At 48.1% G+C, this 23,410-nt stretch overlaps 1 protein-coding gene across 1 annotated transcript in view; it reads left to right on the top strand.

The window, feature by feature from the left end:
* Window positions 1-23,410, top strand: part of LOC103172509 (FYVE, RhoGEF and PH domain-containing protein 2-like) — a 30,732-nt gene that overhangs the window by 3,556 nt on the left and 3,766 nt on the right. Inside the window, 15 exon segments of the mRNA XM_042342142.1 lie at window positions 4,791-5,211; window positions 6,024-6,113; window positions 7,473-7,621; window positions 12,453-12,609; window positions 13,919-14,057; window positions 15,320-15,378; window positions 15,780-15,926; window positions 16,544-16,636; window positions 17,041-17,120; window positions 18,162-18,192; window positions 18,351-18,437; window positions 19,874-20,005; window positions 22,279-22,428; window positions 23,215-23,302; window positions 23,305-23,357. Coding sequence (XP_042198076.1) covers window positions 4,791-5,211; window positions 6,024-6,113; window positions 7,473-7,621; window positions 12,453-12,609; window positions 13,919-14,057; window positions 15,320-15,378; window positions 15,780-15,926; window positions 16,544-16,636; window positions 17,041-17,120; window positions 18,162-18,192; window positions 18,351-18,437; window positions 19,874-20,005; window positions 22,279-22,428; window positions 23,215-23,302; window positions 23,305-23,357 — 1,876 coding nt within the window.

Raw genomic sequence — 23,410 nt, 5'->3', positions numbered from 1 at the left:
ATATACTATAAAGTAAAGTGACCGTGTATTTTGTGGGTGAAATGCCCCTGGAGTTGCAGTTTGTAACAAATTGTTCTCAGATCTTGGAGATACCATCTCCAAATTGATTTGTTGTGGTGAGGAAGCACCTATGGCTGCCCACTTGCTTCCACACCTGATCAAGGTTGCTGTCACTTCCTGCCCACTTCCCTCTGATGATGTTGAACATGGTGGCAGCCTGGCTCAGTTGGCAGCACTCTTTACCTCTGTGTCACAAGGTTGTGCGTTCAACCCCACGTTGGGACTTGGAACCCATATATTCAATGCAAATGCTCTTAAACCTGCACTTTAATGTCTGTTTCCTCTTTGACCGTGCTTATGGTCACTTCCTCCCTCTCCCCGGCTCAGCATCAGCCTCTGCCACTGTTTAGCGCTTTGAGACCCTTCCCCATGTGGTGGGCGCTATATAAATGCAAGTTGCTGTTGTTCACAGTACTCCAGGTCACTGCTGATGACATTCCAGTTCACCCTGGCTCATCGGCGGGACTTGGAGGGGACAAGTCTGTCAATGAGGGCAGGGATTCTTCCCACTCAGATTCCCAAGCAGTGGGAAGCTTTCAATTACAAGCTTTGTTGTTTTAGCTGGTTAATCTCCAGGAGTGCCCCATCCTCCACTTTGGGGTCATCAAGCCTTGGCTCTTGCCATCCATGTGCCTCTGTGTCACGCCCACTCCCAGGTTCCCCTATGCCAGTTCTCGCACTGATCTCTGCTCAATGTGGTCTGTTTGCTTTCAGTGTCTGAATTGAACATGCCAACTTTGGCCTCTGGTGCTGTCTCCGTGTGAGAGATGAGAGATGGACAACGAAGTCAGAGTGTCCGACCTGATCGGCCGATTTGAAGAGATCCGGTAAATGGACAGAGCATCATGGGCTGGGGAGGGGCCGGGTTCTGTTAATCAGTGACCACATTACAATGTAACCTGATTGACACAAGGTGGAGTGAGTTTGTGTAGGAAACCTCGGGCAAGTTTCTTTCCTCCAAACGCCTAATAATAATCCCTCCAAAAAACACTACAATAATAAAATTGGTCATTTTCAATCCACGACTGTTTGTGGGACATTGCTGTGCGCAATTGGCTGCTGCGTTTCACCCACAAATATACAGTCAATTCACTTTACAGTCTATTCTGTGAAGCGCTTTGAGACGTCGAGAAGACATGAAAAGCGCTATATCAAATGCAAGGATTATTATTTATATTATTATTATATCTGCATGAGACTGATGGGGTCAGTATGTGTAGCAGAGTGTGTCTTAGTAACAGGATTGTGTCTCGTGTTCTCTTGTGGCATAAGGTGGTCCACAAACACAGTCACACCATGTTACAATATATCCTGTGAAGCGCCTTGAGACGTCTCGGCGACTTGAAAAGGAGCTGTATCAAATGCAAAGTTTTCTTTATTATACATACTGCACCAGGACAGCACAAATAGTATTAATCCTTACATTTAGCTCCAATGCAACTTACTCGATCTTCCAATAAGATGTTAAACCAAAATCCTATCTGCCTGTTCATGGTACTATTCAAAAAGAGAAGGGAGTTTCTCTCTCCCGGAGTCCTGGTCAACAATCCCCCCAAATAAAATTGTTCACTCACTGTTTGTGGGACACTGCTGGACGCAATTGTGCTGCAACATTCACCTACAAATATCCAGTCACTGCCTTTCACAGTAAATCGTGTGAAGCGCTTTGAGTTCACCTTCTGACGTGATAAGGCGCTACATCAAATGAAAGGATTATTATTACTATTATCAACATTCACTCTATGGCTGTTTGTGGCTGACATTGCTGTGCACAAATTAAGTAGTGCATTTGCCTACAATTACAGTCACTACACTTCACTGTAAAACCTGTGAAGCGCTTTGAGAAGTTTCAATCGATAATGTGCTATGAATGGGCAAGTTCTTTCTTTCTAGTTATGGTATTTTCCTGCCTAAAGATACAGAGGAGTCATCCTGTATGAAACTAAGGGTAATTTCTCTGCGCACTGAGGCCCCCTTTGCCCGGCCCACAGAGTCAATGCAGGGCTATGAGAGAGGTACTTGGGGAAGTGCCTGTGTGACCACATGCAGTACCAAATGAGTCTGCTTGAAGTGGAAAGCGGATGTGCTGACACCCTGTATTTGTGAGGGGGCTCTGATCCTGAATCACTATGAATGTTTAGATGTTTCGAAGTTTACAGTTTCAGAAGAGCTGGATCTAAAACATTATATAATTTGGTCACTCAATCCATGACTGTTTGTGGGGGACGCTGCTGTACACAATTGGCTGCCACGTTTTGCCCACAAAATATACAGTTAATTCACTTTACAGTATATCCTGTAAAGCACTTTGAGACGTTTCAAAGACGTGATAAGGAGCCATATCAAATGCAAGGATTATTATTGTTGTGTGAGCGGGGGAACAAGAGTGGAAAAGAGCTTCCAATTCAACCCCACTCCCCCCTCTCTCCCCCCATAGCCCTGATCAACCCCACTCCCCCTCTCTCCCCCCATAGCCCTGATCAACCCCACTGCCCCGCTCTCTCCCCATAGCCCTTATCAACCCCACTCCCCCGCTCTCTCCCCATAGCCCTGCAACTTGTCCTCCCCAAATAATGATCTACTTCTCTCTTAAAAGTTGTTATCGAATCGGCTTCCACCGGCCTTTCAGGCAATGCATTCCAGATCCCAACAACTCTCTGTGTGAAAACATTTCTCCCCTCCCCTCTGTTTCTTTTAAGAACTTTTTNAAATCAGTGCCCTCGGGTTACCGACCCTCCCGACAGTGGGAATAGTTTCTCCTTCTTCACCCTATCGAATCCCCTCATTATTTTAAAAACTTCTATTCAGTCTCCTCTTACCCTTCTCTGCTCCAAGGAGCATAATCCCAGCTTCTCTATGTCTCCTGATAACTGACGCCCCTCATTCCTGGTACCATCCTGGTCAATCTCCTTTGCTCCCTCTCCAATGCCTTGACATCCTTCCTAAAGTGCGGGGCCCAGAACTGCACACAGTCTCTCGCTGAGGCCTAACCAGTGTTTTATATAAAGGTTCATCATAACTTCCTGACTTGTGTATTCCATGCTCCTATTTATATGTACTTGTGTGGATGTGTGTATGTATATATATATGTGTGTGTATGTGTGTGTGGTGTGTGTATATGTATGTGTGTATGTGTTTATGTGTGTATGTATATATATATGTGTGTGTGTGTGTGTATGTATGTGTGTGTATGTGTGTGTGTATGATTGTGTGTGTATATATGTGTGTTTATATGATTGTGTGTGTATATATGTGTGTGTGGAGTGTGTATATGTATGTGTGTGTGTGGTTCAGACTTTAATTCAGGATTGCTGTCCATCTGTGGAAATCCGGTTTGTGTTTTCAATCCCAGCTGACCCCCGACTGTTCAGCGCCTTGGGACGTCCTCCCGATGTGAAAGGTGCTTATCAAATGTAATTTTGTTGTTGTAAAAACAAAACTGATTGCACATCTACTCCAACTCATTCTTCCCCTGAATCTCGAGTTTCCCCTCAGTTTCTAATTCCTCCTGCAGGGTGGAATCATCTAACCACCACATATTCACTTCTGCTTATTTCAGCTGCAGGAATGTCCCGTCTTGTTACTTTGGCATTTCACTTATTTTCTTCTTTAATAATAAAAGCTTCAACTTTTATTATCATTAAATCCCCTCCAATATTATTATTATAATAATAATAATCCTTGTATTTTGATACCGCGCTTTTCACATCTTCGAGGCATTTCAAAGCGCTTCACAGAATGTACTGTAAAGTGAATTGGCTGTATATTTGTGGGCAAAACACGGCAGCCAATTGCGCACAGCAATGTCCCACAAATAGTCGTGGATTGAGTGAGCAAATTTTTTTTTGGAGGATTATTATGCCCAGAAAAGCCAATGACTTAACAACCAGATCCTACTTAATGCTGAGTAAACAGAGGCGTGTGGAGTAAGCAAACTTGTCTCAGGGTTTGTTCCACCTGGGAAATGAACCCAGATCCTCTCGCTTGCGAGGCGAGTGCTCTAACCATTATGTTACAAGGAATAGAGGCATCTGAATGACTTCAGGTGTGAAGGGAAGATATTCTCAACAAATGCAAATACACTGAAAAGAGAGAACTTGCACTTTTATCATCAACAAGTGCTAATTGCTTTTAAGTGAACCATTCTCTACAAGGCAAAGTCCCCCAAATAAGCATGAGGCGAGTATATTAATAATCCTTACATTTCATACAGAGCCTTTCATGTCGGGAGAATGTGTTAAAAGCTCACAGGATGTAAAGAGATATCCATAGGATATACTGTAAAGTAATGTAACTGTGTGTATGTATGTGTGTACGTGTGAATATATGTGTGACAATTCCTCACTCCACAAGCTGCCAAAACCCTTGTTCATGCCTTCGTCACCTCTCAGCTTGACTACTCAATTGTCCTCCTCACTGGTCTTGCCTCCTCCACTATTCACAAAATTCAACTCAACCATAACTCCAGGTGTGTGTGTGTGTGTATACGTGTGTGGGTGATTTATGTGAAGAATAGTCGGCTAGGACACTGGGAGAAAATATATTCTCTCTCTTTGACAACAGCATCATAACATTAACTTCCACTTGAACAGACAGATGAGACCTTGGTTTAAAGTCTAGAGTGTAGCAACATCTCAGTGTTCCTTAAGACCTCCACTGGAGATTCAGCTTAAAGTCCTTGACCAGTTACAATGCAGTTCTACTTTATGGATATAACTCTTTCTGAACAGGGTTTCTGAGACTGCACAGCACAAAGGGAAGCCTCACAAGGACCTGAATTGTACCAATGCGGACCGTTCCCCAGATACAGATGGAGAAGCAATGCCGTCCATTCCCTTCCATTCTCCTCTGCAGCTACACTCAGCTCAAGCCCTGCTGGCTACAGCTGTTGAGCCTGACCAAAGAGGGGAAACAGCTGTGGGAAATCAGGAACTAGAGATCGAGGGACGTGGACTCCCAAACCCAGGACTGGGTGTGGAGGGCAAGGGGCCTGACAGCAGAGAAAACTCCATCTCATTTCCTGACCTGCCCGCCACCCAGGCTCGATGGAGGAAAATATCTCGAACATTTCGACCAATCTCTCAAACACTGAGAAGTTCCCAGATCACACACATGGAAGAGGCAGCCCCGGTTGGAAAGGACCTGCACAAGGTAAGGCTGTCACTGTGCCCTTCCCCGCACTCATTCAGTCACAGCTGTTCAACACTTGCTACCTGAAATGTTGTGTTAGCGTGTGTGTTAGACCATCAGTGGTTTGTGCCAGGCATAGTGTCAGTCACATGTGTCAGGCGTGGTGGTATCAGTGGTTTGAGCCAGTTATGGTATCAATGGCATGAGCCGGTCTATAAGCTTTGCGCTCTGTCTGTGAACCCTGGGGTAGAGATGTCTGACTCACAAGCTTAGAATCACAGCCATTACAACACAGGAGGAGAACAATCAATCCATTAAATCTAAACTGGTGCTAACTTGTTCACTGAAGCTAACTATTCGCTCCCAGTTGCCTGCATTTCCCCTGTACCCCAGGATATTCATCCTCTTCAAATTTTTATACAATTGCTCTCAAAAGCCACTTTTGGCAAGCAATCAGGCTTCCAAGAATAATGATCCTTGCATTTTGGTATAGCGCCTTATCACGTTGTCATCTCAAAATGCTTTACAGGAATGTACAATAGCAGCCTATTTGCGCACATCACAGCAACAATCATGAAAAAATTCCTCTGCATTAAAAGATTTTTTATTACCAATTTCCCTTCCAGTGACAATCCTGAGTTTGTCTCTTGTCAACATCCATCCGCCAGTGGTAATAATCTCTCTCCATATAATCTTAAAGATTGAAGGTCTCTATTAAGTTTCCCTCTTACCTTTCTCTGATCCAGAGGAAACAGACCTGATATTTTGAGCCTGTCCTCAGAGCTTTCATCTCTGTGAAGCTGCTCTGCTCATTGCAGTTTGTGTCTGTGTAGGAAAGCAGCAAAGAGAAGCTGTTTAAAATAGCTACAGAGCTGCTGCAGACAGAGGAGGCTTATGTGAGCCGGCTGCACCTGGTGGATCAGGTGAGCACAAGCGCAGCATTGGTGTGCAGCAAACACACCAGCACATTCCAGCGCACACACATGCCAGCGCACACACATGCCAGCGCACACACATGCCAGCGCACACACATGCCAGCGCACACACATGCCAGCGCACACACATGCCAGCGCACACACATGCCAGCGCACACACATGCCAGCGCACACACATCACACCATCCTAACTATTTAATGTGCACACCAGAATGCACCCACTGAAAACAACATCAACAACAACAACTTGCATTTATATAGTGCCCTCCACTCCGGACGGAGTCTCAGAGCGCTCTACAGTAACAGATCCCAGGACCCAGCCATGGGGGGAGGGGGAGGAGCCAGGGGCAGGGGAGGGGCCAGGGGTGGAACCAGGGGGAGGAGTCAAGGGCGGGACCAGGGGAGGGGGAGGAGTCAGGGGAAAGACCATGGGGCGGGGTCAAGGGGAAGGGAGGAGCCAGGGGAGGGGCCTGAGGAGGAGCCAGGGGAGGGGAGGAGCCAGGGGAGGGGAGGAGCCAGGGGAGGGGAGGAGCCAGGGGAGGGGAGGAGCCAGGGGAGGGGGAGGGGGAGAATACAAGGGTGAGAATCTTCAAGTGGATCCTCTCTGGGACAGGAGCCAGTGCAGTCTGGCCAGCACTGGGGGGATCGGGGAGTGGGGTTTGGGGGTGGGGTCAGCACTGGGGGGATCGGGGAGTGGGGTTTGGGGGTGGGGGAGGACGGGTGGGGCCAGGACTGGGGGGATCGGGGAGTGGGGTTTGGGGGTGGGGGAGGACGGGTGGGGCCAGGACTGGGGGGATCGGGGAGTGGGGTTTGGGGGTGGGGGAGGACGGGTGGGGCCAGGACTGGGGGGATCGGGGAGTGAGGTTTGGGGGTGGGGGAGGACGGGTGGGGCCAGGACTGGGGGGATCGGGGAGTGGGGTTTGGGGGTGGGGGAGGACGGGTGGGGCCAGTACTGGGGGGATCGGGGAGCGGAGTTTCGTGCGGGTGAGAATGCGGGCGGCAGAGTTTTGAATGATTTGGATTTTATGGATGGCAGTGGACACACACATACCCACAGACCAGCACACATCAGCTCACACTGGTAAATAATTGACAGCCTACAGACTTACCTACACTCGTGCGAATGTTTGCCGACTGATTCTTGACAACCCCGTGGGCCGCCACAGGTTGGCCACCATTGGTGTATTGGAAAGTGTTGTTTGCGGCTCTTTGGGACGTGAGAGGTGCTATACAAATGTAATTTTGTTGTTGTTGTTTCGGGTTTATTTCCTCAATCTAATTTAGCATCAGGTGCTCTATTCCTCTTTTGCACCATGAGAATGTGTCTCAAGTCTCTTGTGATGGCAGGTTTTCTGCGTTGAGCTCATGAAGGAAGCCAAGACTGGAAACACCTTTCCGGAGGAAGTGGTGAAGAACATCTTCTCCAACATTTCTTCCATTTATCTCTTCCACAAGCAGTTCTTCCTGCCGGAGCTGGACAAGAGGATGCAGGAATGGTGAGATAACTGTCCCACGGGAAACAAAGCCTTACCCTTTTTTCAGGGCTGATGGTTCAAAGGTTCTTGTGGATTCTAGAGTTGCTGGTTGTGGATTGTGTGTTCTGGAGCTTCACAGCATTGTGCCCTGGAGTTAGCAGGTAATGTGCTGAACCTCTCTAAACATTGGATTATCAGATTATTCAGTAATGTTCTCAATACATGTTTATTTGAGCAATGTGTTTTATATTGGAGAGTAATTTATTTGAAAGGTTCTGTAATACCTTTGTGTTATTCGAGAAAACACCTATAACATTGAAATGACTCAAAGTGCTTCACAAAGAATATCAAGTATAGAGATTGTTTTTTGTCAGCACACTGAGACACCCATTTTTGCATTAGGTAATTAGGTAAATGATCAATTAATCTGAGAATTATTCACTAGAACAACAATAACTTGCATTTATATAGCGCCATTCACAGCATCTTGGCAAGCTTAACAGTGGCGTAGCCCGTTGATGTGCCAGGGGAGGGGTAAGGTGACCGTTAATAATAATAATCCTTGCATTTGATATAACTCTTTTCACGTCGGGAGGACGTCCCAAAGCGCTTCACAGAACACACTGTAAAGTGAATTGACTGTATATTTGTGGGCGAACGCGGCAGCCAATTGCGCACAGCAATGTCCCACAAACAGTCGTAGATTGAAAATGACCAATTTATTATTGTTTGGTTTTGGAGGGATTATTATTAGGCTCTGTGTGGAGTAAGGAAACTTGCCCAAGGTTTCGCCTGGAATTGAACTCAGGTCTCTCACTTGCAAAGCGAGTGCTCTAACCACTGAGCTACAGGACTCCACCGTTGGCACAGTCGAAGAGGAAGGTCTTCAAGTGTGACCTGAAAACGGAGAGAGAGGGGCAAGGCAAAGGGATTGAGAGAGAAAGCATGGCCGCCGTTGGTGGGGAGGAGGGTGAGTCTTAGGGCGAGATTGGGGAGGGTGAGGAGGTGGGGGAGGGTGAGGAGGTGGGGGAGGGTGAGGAGGTGGGGGAGAGTGAGGAGGTCGGGGAGAGTGAGGAGGTCGGGGAGTGAGGAGGTCGGGGAGAGTGAGGAGGTCGGAAGAGTGAGGAGGTCTGAACCACATGAGAGAAGACGGACCTTGACTGAAGCCAAAAGGTGTGGCTTCGTTCTTATCAACGTTCAGCTGCAGGAAGTTTGCGCTCATCCAGCCATTGATGACTATCAGACAAGCTGACCGAACATCAGCAGACTGGGAGTCATGGCTGGAGGAAGAGAAGTAGATTTGTGTGCCATCCGCATACATGTGGAAGTTTACCCTGTGTCTGTGGGTGACATTGACAAAAGGGAGTATATAGATGAGGAAAAGAAAAGAATTTTGGGGTACCCTACAGGTGCCCGGGTGGGGGTGAGAGGAAAAACCACAAAGTGTTGGCTGTTGGTTAAGTACTTGAATCATGGCAGTGAGGTCCCACTAAGGTGGATAAAAGGGAGGAGAGGAAATGGAGGAGGATGGCGTGGTCAACTGTGTGCTGAAACCCTAGTTCACGCCTTTGTCACCTCAAGGCTGGACTATGGGAACTCTCTCCTCGCCGGCCTTCCCGCCACCTCCCTCCACAAGCTGCAGGTCATTCAGAACTCTGCAGCTCGTGTACTGTCCCGCACCAGACACCGCGACCACATCACTCCCACCCTCGCTCCCCTCCACTGGCTCCCCATCCCCCAGAGGATTGATTTCAAGATCCTCATCCTCACCTACAAGGCCATTCACGGCCTTGCTCCCTCCTACCTCTCCAACCTACTATCCCCCTACCTACCTGCCCGTACCCTCCGTTCCTCTGGCTCCGGTCTGCTCCACGTCCCCCGCCCCAACCGCCCTACCATCGGTGGTTGGGCCTTCAGCCTCTCAGCCCCCAGGCTCTGGAACTCCATCCCCCAGTGCCTTCGCCGCTTCCTCCCTTTCCTCCTTCAAGGCCGGTCTCAAAACCTTTCTCTTTGACCGAGCCTTCAGCTCCCCTCTCGACTCTCTTCCCCCTCCTCGCTCCCTCCCTTCCCTCCCCTCACCCTGACCATTTCCCCCCTCCTCGCTCCCTCCCTTCCCTCCCCTCACCCTGACCATTTCCCCCCTCCTCGCTCCCTCCCTTCCCTCCCCTCACCCTGACCATTTCCCCCCTCCTCGCTCCCTCCCTTCCCTCCCCTCACCCTGACCATTTCCCCCCTCCTCGCTCCCTCCCTTCCCTCCCTCACCCTGACCATTTCCCCCCTGCTCGGGTCATGACCCAACTGTGCAGCGCCTTGGGACGTCCTCCTGACGTGAAAGGCGCTTTATAAATGGAATCTTGTTGTTGTTGTTGTTGAGAGGTCCAGCAGGCTGAGGAGGCAGAGGAAGTCCTGGTCACAGAGAGCGAGGACGTCATATGTTATTTTGATGAGCGCTGACTCTGTGCTGTGGGTAGGGCGGAAACCGGACTAGAGGGGTTTGAGTAAGAAATTTATTTGACAGTTGTTCACTAAAACACCAAGATCTTTCAAACTCCCTTCATCTTTCAAATAAACCATCACATAAAAGATTTGGATGAAGAAGGTCCTTTGGTCCATTTGATCTCAGGTTTATCAGCCTGGCTGAGTGGTAGTGCTCTCACCTCTGAGTCAGAAGGTTATAGGTTCAAGCCCCATGTCGGGACTTGGAATCACACGGTCTAAGCTGATGCCCCAATGCAGTGCCGGGGCATGTGTTTCATTGTCAGAGTTCCCTCCTTTGGATGACATGTTAAACCAAGCTCTGCCTGGTTCAGGTGGATGTTAAAGGTCATGTGGTCATGTGGCACTACTTGAAAACAGAAGGGAGTTTCTCCAGGTGTCTTAGCCAACAATCCCCAAACAAAATTAGTCACTCACTCTATGGCTGTTTGTGGGACATTGATGTGCTCAACTGGCTGCCACGTTTTGCCCACAAAATATAGTCACTGCATGATACAGTATATATGAAATATATACAGTATGTGCTACAGAACATATTCAAGACTGAGATCGATAGATTTTTTTAAAACTAAAGGGATTAAGGGATATGGGAATAGGGCTGGTAAATGGAATTAGGTTAGAAGATCAGCCATGATCTTAATAAATGGCGGGGCAGGCGTGAGGGGCCGAATGGCCTACTCCTGCTCCTAATTCTTATGTTCCTATGTTTATGTTCTTATATACTGTGAAGCATTTTGAGGAATCTCAACTTCGTGTTAAGGCACTGTGTCAAATGCAAGGATTATTATTTTTATTATCTTTTCACATTACCATCTGTACACATTTCACCTACAATATATTTGGCAATATAAGCTGATAGTACAATCTTACAGGGGGTGAAGGAACAGGGAGACCTGGGGGTCATATAAGTATATCTTTGAAGGTGGCCGGACAGGCAGATAAAGTTGTTAAAAAGCATCCGGGATACTAGGCTTTATAAATAGGGGCATAGAATACACAAGTCAGGAAGTTATGATGATCCTTTACATAAATAACTGGTTAGACCTCAGCTCGAGACTGGGTTCAGTTCTGGGCCCCACACTTTAGGAAGGATGTCAAGGCATTGGAGAGGGTGCAAAGGAGATTGACCAGGATGGTACCAGGAAAGAGGGACTTCAGTTATCAGGAGAGGCGAGAGAAGCCAGGATTATTCTCCTTGGAGCAGACAATGTTAATGGAGATTTAATAGAGGTGTACAAAAGGGGATTCCATAGGGTGAAGAAGGAGCAACTATTCCCACTGGCGGGAGGGTCGGTAACCCGAGGGCACTGATTTAAAATAGTTGTTAAAAGAAACAGAGGGGAGGGGAGGAGAAATGTTTTCACACAGCGAGTTGTTGGGATCTGGAATGCATTGCCTGAAAGGCCGGTGGGAACCGATTCGATAACTTATTTTAAGAGAGAAGTAAATCATTATTTGGAGAGAACAAGTTTGCAGGGCTATGGGGAGAGAGCGGGGGAGTGGGGTTGAATTGGATAGCCCTTTTCAAAGCGTTGGCACAGACACGATGGGCCGAATGGCCTCCTTCTGTGCTGTATAATTCTACAATTTTATAATGTACAGTCAATTCACTTTACAGTAGAAGCGCTTTGAGACGTCTCGAAAACATGATAAGGCGCTTCATCAAATTCAAGGATTATATTATTATTACCCATTAGAGCATCGAGCTGTGTCCTGGCCTCATCCACTTTTTCCAATAATCTGTTTCCAGTTGTTAATTCTTTTTGAATAGAGAAATACTTCCTGGCACCTGTCCTGAAATTGCTCTTCACAATCTGAGCCTTTGCCCGCTCGTCCTGCTGGTTGTCTGATCTGAAATTATTGTTCTGAATTTAATTTCTCAATCACATTTAACATATTATATGAGATACCATTTTTCAAGGCTGAAGAGCCCAGGCTTATCTCATCGTTCACATTGATGCCATTGTGGTTGTACATAAGAAATGGAGCAGTTCATTTAGATTATTTAGTTGTTCCTCTTAACTCATCTCTCCAACATTGGGGATACGTCCTGGTGACATGGGGTAAACTTCCACATGTAGGCAGATCTCTCCCCCCAATCTGATGAGGCACTCGTGGCATGTTAGTGTCTGGGTTTATCTGGCTTTACAGATCTTTGGTTAACATTCTTGGGATTGGGTTTGAAAGAGAGAAGTTATGCTCGAGTTGTGAGATGGAATGAGCTGGTCGTTTAACATGAGGGTTGAAACCTAATGCTCTGCTCTGTCTTCCCGCGCTCCGCCCCCACCTGCCCCCTCCCCCTCCCCCACTCCCCTCCCCCCCCCCCCCCCCCCCCCCCCCCACACACACACTCCAGGGCTGTTAAACCCAGAATCGGTGACGTTTTACACAAACTGGCACCATTCTTAAAGATGTACGGGGAATACGTGAAGAACTTTGACAAGGCAATGGACTTGCTGGACACCATGCTGGAGAAGTGCCAGCCCTTTCGGGAAATTATTCAGGAGATCCAGGTAAGGGTGGACAGGAGTGTGGCTTCACATAGCAAGACAACCAGATAGCTTTCTGCTAGATTATGAAGATCAAGATGTAGATAACAGGTTTTTGTGGATCGGTAAATTCTGTGACTAGCCTCAACAAGACAATGGTGAAGCGAGCAGGTGGTTCCATCGACAATGTGAACTTGGCTTACTTAGGATTTTCTTGCCTCTGGATCAGAAGGCTGTGGGTTCAGGAATTTGACTTCATAGTTTAGGTTAACATTCCAGTGCAAGCCTGGAGAGTGCTGCATTATCAAAGGTGCCATCCTTTGAATGAGATGTTAATCCAATGTTCTGGCAATCTGTTCAGGTCAGGGTTCAAGAGATTCCAAGAGAATATCCCAAGAAGGAGTTTCTCCCATTGACCTGGCCAACAACTCTTCAAAGAACTTTCCCTGGACCCATCCCTGCTCTCCAACTGCCACCCCATCTCCAACCTTCCTTTCCTTTCCAAGATCTTGGAATGAGACATTGCTTAGCAGTTTTACTCTTCCCTCTCCTGTCACTCCTTATACAAACCCCTCCAATTGGGTTTCCGTGCGGCACACATCACAGAAACAGCTTTGGTCAATGACAAATGACATTTTGTCAATTTGCGACCAGGGCTCCCTCTGCCTCCTCATCCTCCTTGACCTCTCTGCTGCCTTTGATACAGTTGACCACTCTATCCTCATCCACTGCCTCTCCTCTCACTTCAACTTTCATTGACCTGTCCTTGAATGGTTCAGATCCTACCTCTCACACCATCTCCACTTTGTCTCCACAAATGGCTTCTCCTCCAGCCCCCACACAGTCTCGTGCGGCATTCCTCAGGACTGTGTCCTTGGTCTTCTCTTCAATATCTACGTGCTCCCTCTTGGTGACATCATCCGCAGACATGGGGTCAACTTCCACATGTATGCGGATGACACCCAACTCTGCCTCCACCCTTGATTCCAGGATCACTGCTGTCCTGACAGAACGTCTGTCAGACATTAAGTCCTGGATGAGAGATAACTTTCTACAGTTGAATGTCAGCAAGACCGAGGCTCTCCTGATTGGCTCCTGTCAGCACCTCTACAACTCAGGCACTGGCAGCATTACCATCCAAAAATTCACACTCCATCTCACTGAGGGCATAGGCAGTGATTGTGGGGTAGGGCAATGGAGTAGATGAGCTTGTGTGGGAGGGGTGGGGTAGGCAGAACTTGTGGGGAGATGGAATGGGGTAAGTGGAACTTGTGGGGGAGGGTGGAGGAGGGATGGGGTGGTGGCACTGACTTGCCATGTGTCCGTTATGTAGAAAAAGGAGATGTGTGGCAGCCTGTCACTGCAGCACCACATGCTGGAGCCGGTGCAGCGCGTCCCCCGATACCAGCTCCTCCTGAAGGACTACGTGAAGAAACTACCCCAGGATTCGCCGGACAGGAGCGATGCTGAAAGTGAGCAACAAGGAGACTTTCCAACTCTTATCTCATTGGAAATGTGAATTTCTGCAATAAGGCATCAAGCCATGACTTGATGAACAACAACTTGGATTTATATAGTGCCTCTCATGCAGGGTAGCGTCCCAGTGGCAGAGATTGACGCCGAGCCGGGGGGAGGGGCGGTCTTTACAGGCGACCTGAAGATGGGGAAGGTGGGGACAAGGCGGAGGAATAGAGGAAGTGTGTCCCAGAGTTTCAGGGCATAGTGGCTGAAAACAAAGCCTCCAATGGTGGAACGGAGGGCACGAGGGACATGCAGGAGGCTGGAGCCAGTTGAGCAGAGGCAGTGGGTTGTGGGTTGGGGGATGAGCAGGTCGGAAAGGTAGGAAGGTGCCAGGGCATGGTGGGATTTGAAAACGAGTGTGAGGATCTTAAAATTGATTCGTTCGACGATAGGGAACCAGTAGAGCCTGGCGAGGATTGGCGTGCTGATCAGGGACTGTAACCTGCTGTTTCCATAAAGACTAACTCATTTCCCCATCCCACCCTGCTCTTCCCTGCCCCGCCCTGCTCAACCTCACCCTGCCCCATGCTATCCCGCACCACCCTGCCCCGCCCCACTACACCCTGCCTCCCCTGCCCACCCCCACCATTGGCAGACTGGTCTTCAGACTCCCTGCCCCACTTCTGGAACTCCATTCCCGAATCCCTCCGTCTCGTCCCCTCCCTCTCCTCCAAGGCCTGTTTTCAAGACCTTCCTCTTTGACTGAACCTTCAGCCACCCCTACCCTCCCCCTCTTTTGATTCCAACCTCCAGCTTGGGTGTAAATCCTTAACTGTCTGGTGGCCACGGGTCATCCTTCCGACGTGAAAGGCTCTGTGTAAATATAATTTTTTGTTGTTGTTGTGTGCACCGAGGCATAATACACCTCGCAGAGACTATGACAACTGCTTTCACAGAAGCTGCAGTGTAATGCACTGTCTGCTCTGAGACTGTAACATACTGTGTTCATAGACAATACACGGGGTTCACAGAGACATGGGATGTTGATGCCATGACGTGCCTTTAGTTACTGGCAGGAGGGACGGTTTGTGTTGAGTACTGAGAGAATCTGAGTGTTGAGCAGCTGTGGACTCACTGTCATTGATTGTGTGTTTGTCAAGGAGCTACTAATGTGAGATTCTCACCACGTTACCAAGACAGAGGCAGGATGTGGGCCATGTGTTGAAGCCTCTTATCTATCGTTCAATCTTATTTTTTGTCTTTGATGTCACAGAATCGTTAGAGATCATCTTTGAGGCTGCAAACCGATCCAATGCTGCTATTGCGGAGTTAGTGAGTGTGTCATAGTGTAAGAATGTGCTTGTGTGAGTGTCAATGTGTGTGTGTGAATGTCACTGTGTGTGTGTGTGTGAATGTCACTGTGTGTGTGAGTATCACTGTGCGTGTGTGTCACTGTGTGTGTGTCAATGTATGTGTGAGTGTCACTGTGTGTGTCACTGTGTGTGTGAATGTCACTGTGTGTGAGTATCATTGTGTGTGTGTGTCACTGTGTGTGAGTGTTACTGTGTGTGAGTGTCACTGTGTGTGAGGGCCACAGTGTGTGTGTGTGAGGGCCACAGTGTAAGTGTGTGTGTTTGTGTGTCACAGTGTGTTTGAGTGTGTGAGGGTCACAGTTTGTGTGTGCAAGGGTCAGTGTGTGAGAGGGTCAGCGCTCACACTTTGCTGTGTCCCAGGAGAAGCAGCAGAAGATGTGGGACGTTTATGAGATGCTCGGGGGTGAGGAAGACATTGTGGATCCTTCCAATGAACTACTGAAGGAGGGCTCCATCCTGAAGGTGTCCGTGCGCTCCAGCTCAACAGCAGAGAGACACTTGTTCTTGGTAGGTGCTGTGTGGCTGGGTGGACAAGGATCTCGCACTGTAGATACAGCTCCTTACACTGTCACTGAGCTAGGTAGCACCTCTCACCTTTGACTTGTCAAAGTGCAGAGATACAGCTGGCCTGCTCCAGGGATCAGAGGGTGGAGCAGACAGAGGAGCTTATAGCTTATTGTGTGGGCAGAGGCATTTGGAAAAGTGTGTTTTAGCTTTATATATGTACATAGATGTACCAGATAATGCAACTTACAATGATGTGGTTTTAGCTGGTTAGATTCCTGCAGTTACTCCAACGCACACTCTGGGCACCCCCAAACCTTGATTCTTGCCAACGTTCACCTAATATTTTCCACAATTAGCTAAGCAGACTGTGTCCCTCCAGCGAGAGAGAGCACATTCCATTCCAACAATCTATCTCTGGGATTTCCATGTGTAGATGGGATACATGGAAATCTCAGCTTGGTTTGGATACTTGTCGAGATACATGTTTGGGATATGACATGTCAAGCGACTGCCAGGACGGTGGAAGGTGAACTAGATGGACCTTTGTCTTCTTTCGCACTCAAATTCTATTGTTGGTTGGTACTGGAATGTTTGTATATCGCTGTGTTTCCTTTCAGTTTAACAAGATGTTGCTGTACTGCGCCCCGAAGCTGAGCCTGGGCAGTGTAAAGTTCACAGTCAGGAACAAGCTGCCCGTAGACTCCGTGCAGGTAATGAGCCATTCATCCCCTGGAGAATTTAGTTGCTCAGTGTGGACGGCTCCTCAGTCACTCTGCTTTTGTGGAGACTCTTAAACATGGTAACAAAAACAAAAGTAGCTGGGAACACTCAGCAGGTCAGATAGCATCTATGAAGAGAGGAAAGTGGGTTAACATTTCAGGTCGCTCACCTGAAATGTTAACTCACTTCTGTTTTTATTTCAGATTTGCAGTATTGTGACCTTTTTTTTTGCTGTTAAGCACAGTGATGGGTTTCCCCATATGTCAAACATCCAGCTGATCCCCAAAACTTTAATATCAATTTCCTCTGCACCATTGGTCACATTGCTACCTCCCGATGTGAAGGCGCTGTACAAATGTAATTTGTTTTTGTTGTTGTTGCTCACTCTCCACAGGTCAAGGAGGTGAATGATGTCGAGACTCCACATTGCTTTCTGGTTTCAGGCAAACAGCGATCGCTGCAACTTCAAGCCAGGTAACAGCAAGTCTCCCACTGTACCAGTAACTAGTGTTGTGCAGGCAAGTTAGTTGGACTCTTTAACAAAATTCCTTAGGTGGTGACTAGAGGATTCATGGAAGCCATCTACATGGGTTTTCAGGGACGCTTGATGAAGTCCCAGCAAGGACATCATCTTCATGTGAGATATAGTTCTGAAGTGGTGAAAGGGGAACCTAGGAAACAAAATCTTTACCATAAGGTTGACAGAATATGGAACAGACCGCCTAAGAGATCCATAGGTACAAGAGGAAAAGAGATAGGTACTTGGCAGGTAGGTGAGAGTATTAAAGTTGCCATAGATAATGGTAGGCAGGCTTACCTGGCAGGTAGCAATAATAATAATATTCCTTGCAATTGATATGGTGTCTTATCATGTCTTTGAGACATCTCAAAGCACTTTGTAGAGTATATTGTAAAGTGGATTGATTGCATATTTTGTGGGCCAACAATGACTCTCAAACTGTAACAACACTGATGCTCTCTTTCTCTCGTGGCTGTGCTCCCCTCTGTGTGTCTCCTCTCTCTGTCCAGTGACTGTGTGTGAGCAGAGACACCAAGACACTGACCATTGCCATAGCCTCCAGAACACATCTCTTACCATCTCAGAAGTCACTGGAAACGCTCAGCAGGCCAGGCAGCATCTATCGAGAGAGGAAAGCGAGTTAATGATTCAGGTCGATGACCTTTGCTCATTGAACTGAAACGTTAATCACATTCCTTTATCCATAGATGCCTGACCTGCTGAGTGTTCCCAGCGACTTCTGTGTTTATTTCAGACTTACAGCAACTGCAATATTTTGCCTTTTGTTTTTTCTCTTACCATCTCACTGTTCTTTGTCAGAATCAACTTCTATTACTCTCTTCCTCTCTCGCTCCCTCTCCAAACATTCACTCTGTCTCCCTCTCACTCTTTTATTCCTTCACACACTATCTGTCTCTAATCGGTCGGTGTGTTTGTGTGTTTGTCTCTCTCTCTCTGAATAAAATAAACAATGAATAAAACCTCTACTTCTACAGGTCACAGGAGGAAATGGAAGCATGGATCCAGGTATGTGCACATGATGAGAGTGTGTGTGTGAAGGATATGTGTGTATTGATGAGAGACGTGTCATATGTGGTGCACATGTGGCATTCATGTGATGTGTATGCATAATCCACACCTTTTCTAGTCACTGACTGGAATTATCCACTTTCCGATTCCCGCAGGCGATCCAGGAAAGCATTGTTCTCAGTGAGAGGAAGATCGACACCTTCAAGGCTGCCTCGCTTGGCCCAGCCTCCCCTGGACACCACGTGAGTCAGTAGGTGGCCTCACAGCCAGGGACACCCGCCCAGGCCTCAGGGCATTGCTCCCCGGACACAGACAGTAACATTGCACTGATGAGATTGGACTGGGAGGAATGGATGGCGTAAGATGAGGGAGGGAGGGTGGGAGGGAGGGAGGGAGGGAGGGAAAAGATTTTGAGGGTCAGTGGTATTTGCCTATTGCTCTGCCCCAACTCTGACCCACTACCAGTCACTGGAGGCAGGAATTCTTCCTACTCAGCAACAACAACAACGTGGGTTTATATAGTGCCCTCCACGCCAGACAGCATCTCAGAGCGCTTCACAGTAACAGATCCCGGGGCCGAGCCGGGCGGAGGGGGAGGGGGGGGCAGGGGAGGGGGAGGGCCAGGGAGAGGGAGGAGCCAGGAGGAGGGGAGGAGGCCAGGGTTGAGCCAGGGGGAGAGGAAGGAGCCAGGGGAAGGGGCAGGGGGAGGGGGAGGGGCCCGGGGAGGGGCCTGGGGAGGGGGAGGGGAAGGGGCCAGGGGAGGGGGAGGGGGGAAGGTGACCAAAGTCGCGGTCGAAAAGAAAGGTTTTCAGCTGAGACCTGAAAATAGGAAAAGAGAGGGCGACGCGAAGGGGGTGAGGAAGGGAGTTCCAGAGCCTCGGGGCATAGTGGCTGAAGGCACGGCCGCCGAGGGTGGAGTGGAGGAGGAGGTCAGAACCGGAGGAATGAATCCCATAAGTTAAAGCTGTAACAAGTAGGTGGTCCTCGCTGGAAAAGCGCTGGGAAGCTTGCCAGACAGTGCTCCCAATGGCAAGGTAAATGTTTTCGGCTGGTTAATCTCCAGCAGTTAACCCAACACACACTGGCTCTGGCCAACCTGCGCTCTCAGAAATGAGGTAAGTAGGTTGCCTCCCTCCAGGGGGAGAGATTGTAATTCATTCCACACACAGACATTTCCTTGTGCAAATGGCATACATAGATTGAACTCTGAGTCCGGTTTAGAAAAGCATGGTGACTGATGGATTTCTGTTGGTGTGATATCCGACCAAAGAACACCTCCACGATGCTGTACCCTGTCTCCAAACACCCTGGGACTGGATAGACCTCATTGAAACTGAGTGAAGAAATGCTCGTGTGGGGTGGGGGTGGACGAGGAAGAAAGGCCATGGCTGGGATGGGGGGAGAGGGCTAGGGTGGGGGTGGGGAGAAAAGTCTGGGCTGGGGTGGCGAGAGCGAGGCCAGGTCTGGGGGTGAGAGGCCAGGGCTGAGGGGGAGAGAGAGAGGCCGCGGTGGAGGGTGAGGGGGGAAGAGTCCTGGGCTGGGGGTTGAAGAGAGACCAGGGGTGGTGTGGGGGGGGTTGGAGAGAGGGCTGGGGGCAGGAGAGAGGCCAGGGCTGTGGGGGGGCTCAAGGGGGGGTGTTGGGGAACGAGTTGATCTTTGATGTCTTCTGTGTTTCCAGGAGGAAGAGCAAGAGTTGGGCAAGCGAGCGCCACGGTGGATTAGGGACAACCATGTCACCATGTGTATGCGTTGCAAAGAGGCATTCAACCCCATCACCAGGCGGCGCCATCACTGCCGGGCGTGCGGCTACGTAAGTGGGGTACTATAGCTCAGCGGTTAGACACTCGCCTCGCAAGCGAGAGGACCCAAGTTTAATTCCCGGCCAGGGCAAAACCTTGGGCAAGTTTCCTTATTCCACATGCCTCTGTTTACCCAGCAGTCAGTAGGAACCCTGTTGTTAGTCGAGTAATATCCTTCTAAAAAAACAATTGGACACTCGACCCATGACTGTTTGTTCGCTGGGTGCAATTGGCTGCCACGTTTTGTCCACAAAATACCCAGTCATAGATTCATAGAATTATATAGCATAGAAGGAGACCACTCGGCTCATCATGTCTGTGACTGTGTTTATGCTCCACATGTGCCTCCTCCTGCCCTTACTCAACTAAGCCTATCAGCATAACCTTCTATTTCTTTCTCCCTCATGTACCTATCTAACGTCCCCTTAAATACACCTATGCTATTTGCCTCAATAACTCCTTGTGGCAGCATGTTCCACATTCTCACATCTTCACAGAAAGGAGTCTCTGTGGGAAGAAATTTCTTCTAACTTCCCCATTTGATTTATTTGTGACTATTTTATATTGATATCCCTGGTTTTGGTCTCCCCCACAAGTGGAAACATCTTCCCTATGTCGACCCTATCCAAACCTTTCATTATTTTAAAGACCTTTATCAGTTCACCCCTTACCCCTCCTCTTTTCAAGAGAAAAGAGTCACAAGTATGTTCAGCCTTTCCTGATAGGTATAACTTCTCAGATCTGGGATCATCCTCGTGAATCTCCTTTGCACCCTCTCCAGGGCCTCCACGCCCTTTCTATAATGTGGGGATCAGAACTGCACACAGTATTCTAAGCGTGGGCTAACCAAGGTTCTATAGAAGTGTACCATAACTTCTTGTTATGCTTTTCATTTCTCTCCCTCTGGAAATGAAAACCCCAATGCCTGGTTTGCTTTTTTATGGCCTTATTAACCTGCATTGCTAATTTAGATCCCTTTGCTCCTCTACCCTATTTAGGTTTTTACTTTCCAGGATGTATGTGACTTCCTTATTCCTTCTACCAAAATGTACCACCTCACACTTTTCTACATTGAAATGCATTTGTCATTTAAATGCCCACTCGGGATGTTTATTGATGTCTTGCTGTAATTTGCTGCCGTCCTCCTCTGAATTAACCACTCCCCAATTTGGTGCCATCCGTAAATTTTGAAATTGTCCAAATCCCGAGTCCAAATCATTATATTGTGAACAACAGTGGGTCCTAATGCTGATCCTTGTGGAACACCACTGCCCACCCCCTGCCAGTCTGAGTAGTTACCCTGTGCCCCTACTCTCTGTTTTCTGTTTTGTAACCAGCTTGCTATCCATTCTGCTACGTTTCCCCTGACTCCATATGTTCTGGCCTTAGTCTATTATGTGATACCTTATCAAATGCCTTTTGGAAATCTAAATATATTACATCTACTGCATTACCCTTGTCTACTCTTTCTGTTACACTTTCAAAGAATTCAATGAGGTTGGTAAAGCATGACCTTCATTTTTTAAATCCGTGCTGATCATTCCTTATTGCGTTTTCCGTTTTCCAGATGTTTTTCTATTACCTCCATCAGTAAGGATTTCATTATCTTTCCTACCCCCGATGTCAAGTTGACAGGTCTATAGTTTCCTGGGCTTATCTCCCTTTTAAATATAGGTATAACATTAGCTATCCTCCAGTCCTCTGGCAATACTCCCTTTTCTATTGAGTTATTATATATGTGTAATAGTAATAGTGCCTCTGCTATCTCTTCCCTCAATTCTTTTAATATTCACGGATGCAATCTATCTGGACCAGGGGTTTTATCTGAGTTTTGTTAGTTTTTCGACTATCGCCCCATCTCCAACCTCCCATTCCTCTCCAACGTTGATGAGTTGTCGTGTCCCAGCTTTGTTCTTTCCTCTCCCGCCATTCCTACCAGCTCGGGTCCGGAACACTGATTGTCCAGCGCCTTGGGACGTCCTCCCGACGTGAAAGGCGCTGTACAAATGTAATTTTGTTGTTGTTTGTTGTTGTTTCGGGCTGAAAAATGATCCTCATTAAGAAGGAATCCAAGATAGCGGATCGGAGCTTCAGGACTGTGTGCCCCCAACATTCAGGCGATCGGGGAGTGGGGGAGGAATTTCAAAACGTATTTTAGTGACATTCCTTAAATGAAAAATGGCATGTGGTGTGGAATAGAGCAATGTTGAGTCTGTTGGAAGAGTGAGTAGGGGAGGGAAGGGCTGAGTGTGGATGCTGACACCCTCTCCCATGCTGTATGCAGGTTGTATGTGGGAAATGCTCTGACTACAAAGCTGAGCTTCAGTATGACGAGAACCGAACTAACCGCGTGTGCAGGGATTGCTATGTGGTGCTGAAGGGAGCAGCGGAAGGTGACGACAGAGAAAAGGAGAAGAAAAAAGGCATCCTTGAGGTGAGCAGAATATGTTTCTTGATTTTCTCCACCAATTTCCTCCCCTCCTCTCCTGAAGGTGATGACTCGTGGCGCTCTCCAGAAAAGTTGCCTGAGAATCATCGCATGTGGAGGTACATGCACGCCTCCTCCAGACCTCATTCCACCACCACAACAACAACTTGGATTTACAACAACAACAACTTGTATTTGGATTTACATACACTAGCCCTGCACCCTGTGCATGAGCCTGACAGTGAACATCAAAAGAATATTCCACTAGAGGAACAACATGAGCCCCATCAGCAGGGTCTCTGGGTGATCAATCATGATCCTCCTCTCTCTCAATCTAGCCCAGGGATACTGAAGGCACCTTGCCGGGTTGGGGTGAGGCTACAGTTGCCCTCAGTGTTCCTGGGCTAGATTGAGAGACAGAATCTTGAAATCAGCTGATTGAATCAGGAGAGATGATGCTGCGTCACTCCCAGGCTGTTCAATCATCACCAGTGACGACAAGGGTGCTATTTTCACCCTCTGGGCGCTCAGAGCGGGAGCACAACCCATTATCCGTATGTGTGTATATGTGTATGTCTGTGTATGTGTGCGTGTGTGTGGGTGTGTATGGGTGCGTGCGTATATGTAGGTGGGTGTGTGTGGATGTGTGTGTGTAAATGCACAGATAGACCTGAAATAAGTGAAAAATAAAACAGCTGTTCACCTGTGGACAGGATATCAAGCTGATGGGGAGATATTGCCTGGTGACTTGCCGGGCGAGACGTTTTGATTTGCTCATTTCTTTGCCGACAGAAAGAATCAGCCGAGGCATCACAGAATAGCCTGATGTGCAGCTTCCTTCACTTTACGGAGGGTGTTGGGAAGGCTGTGCTGAAGGCTTGGTTGTCATCCCCAGGGAGGATCCCTTTGTTCTCTACATGTACAAAGCCCCGCAGGTATGCACCGGGCAGCTTCTGCCTCATCTTCACCATCCGTACAACAACAAGAA

The sequence above is a fragment of the Callorhinchus milii genome, unplaced genomic scaffold, assembly GCF_018977255.1.
Source record: "Callorhinchus milii isolate IMCB2004 unplaced genomic scaffold, IMCB_Cmil_1.0 Scaffold19, whole genome shotgun sequence".
NCBI lineage: Eukaryota > Metazoa > Chordata > Chondrichthyes > Chimaeriformes > Callorhinchidae > Callorhinchus > Callorhinchus milii.
This window is presented reverse-complemented; position numbering and strand designations above follow the sequence as displayed.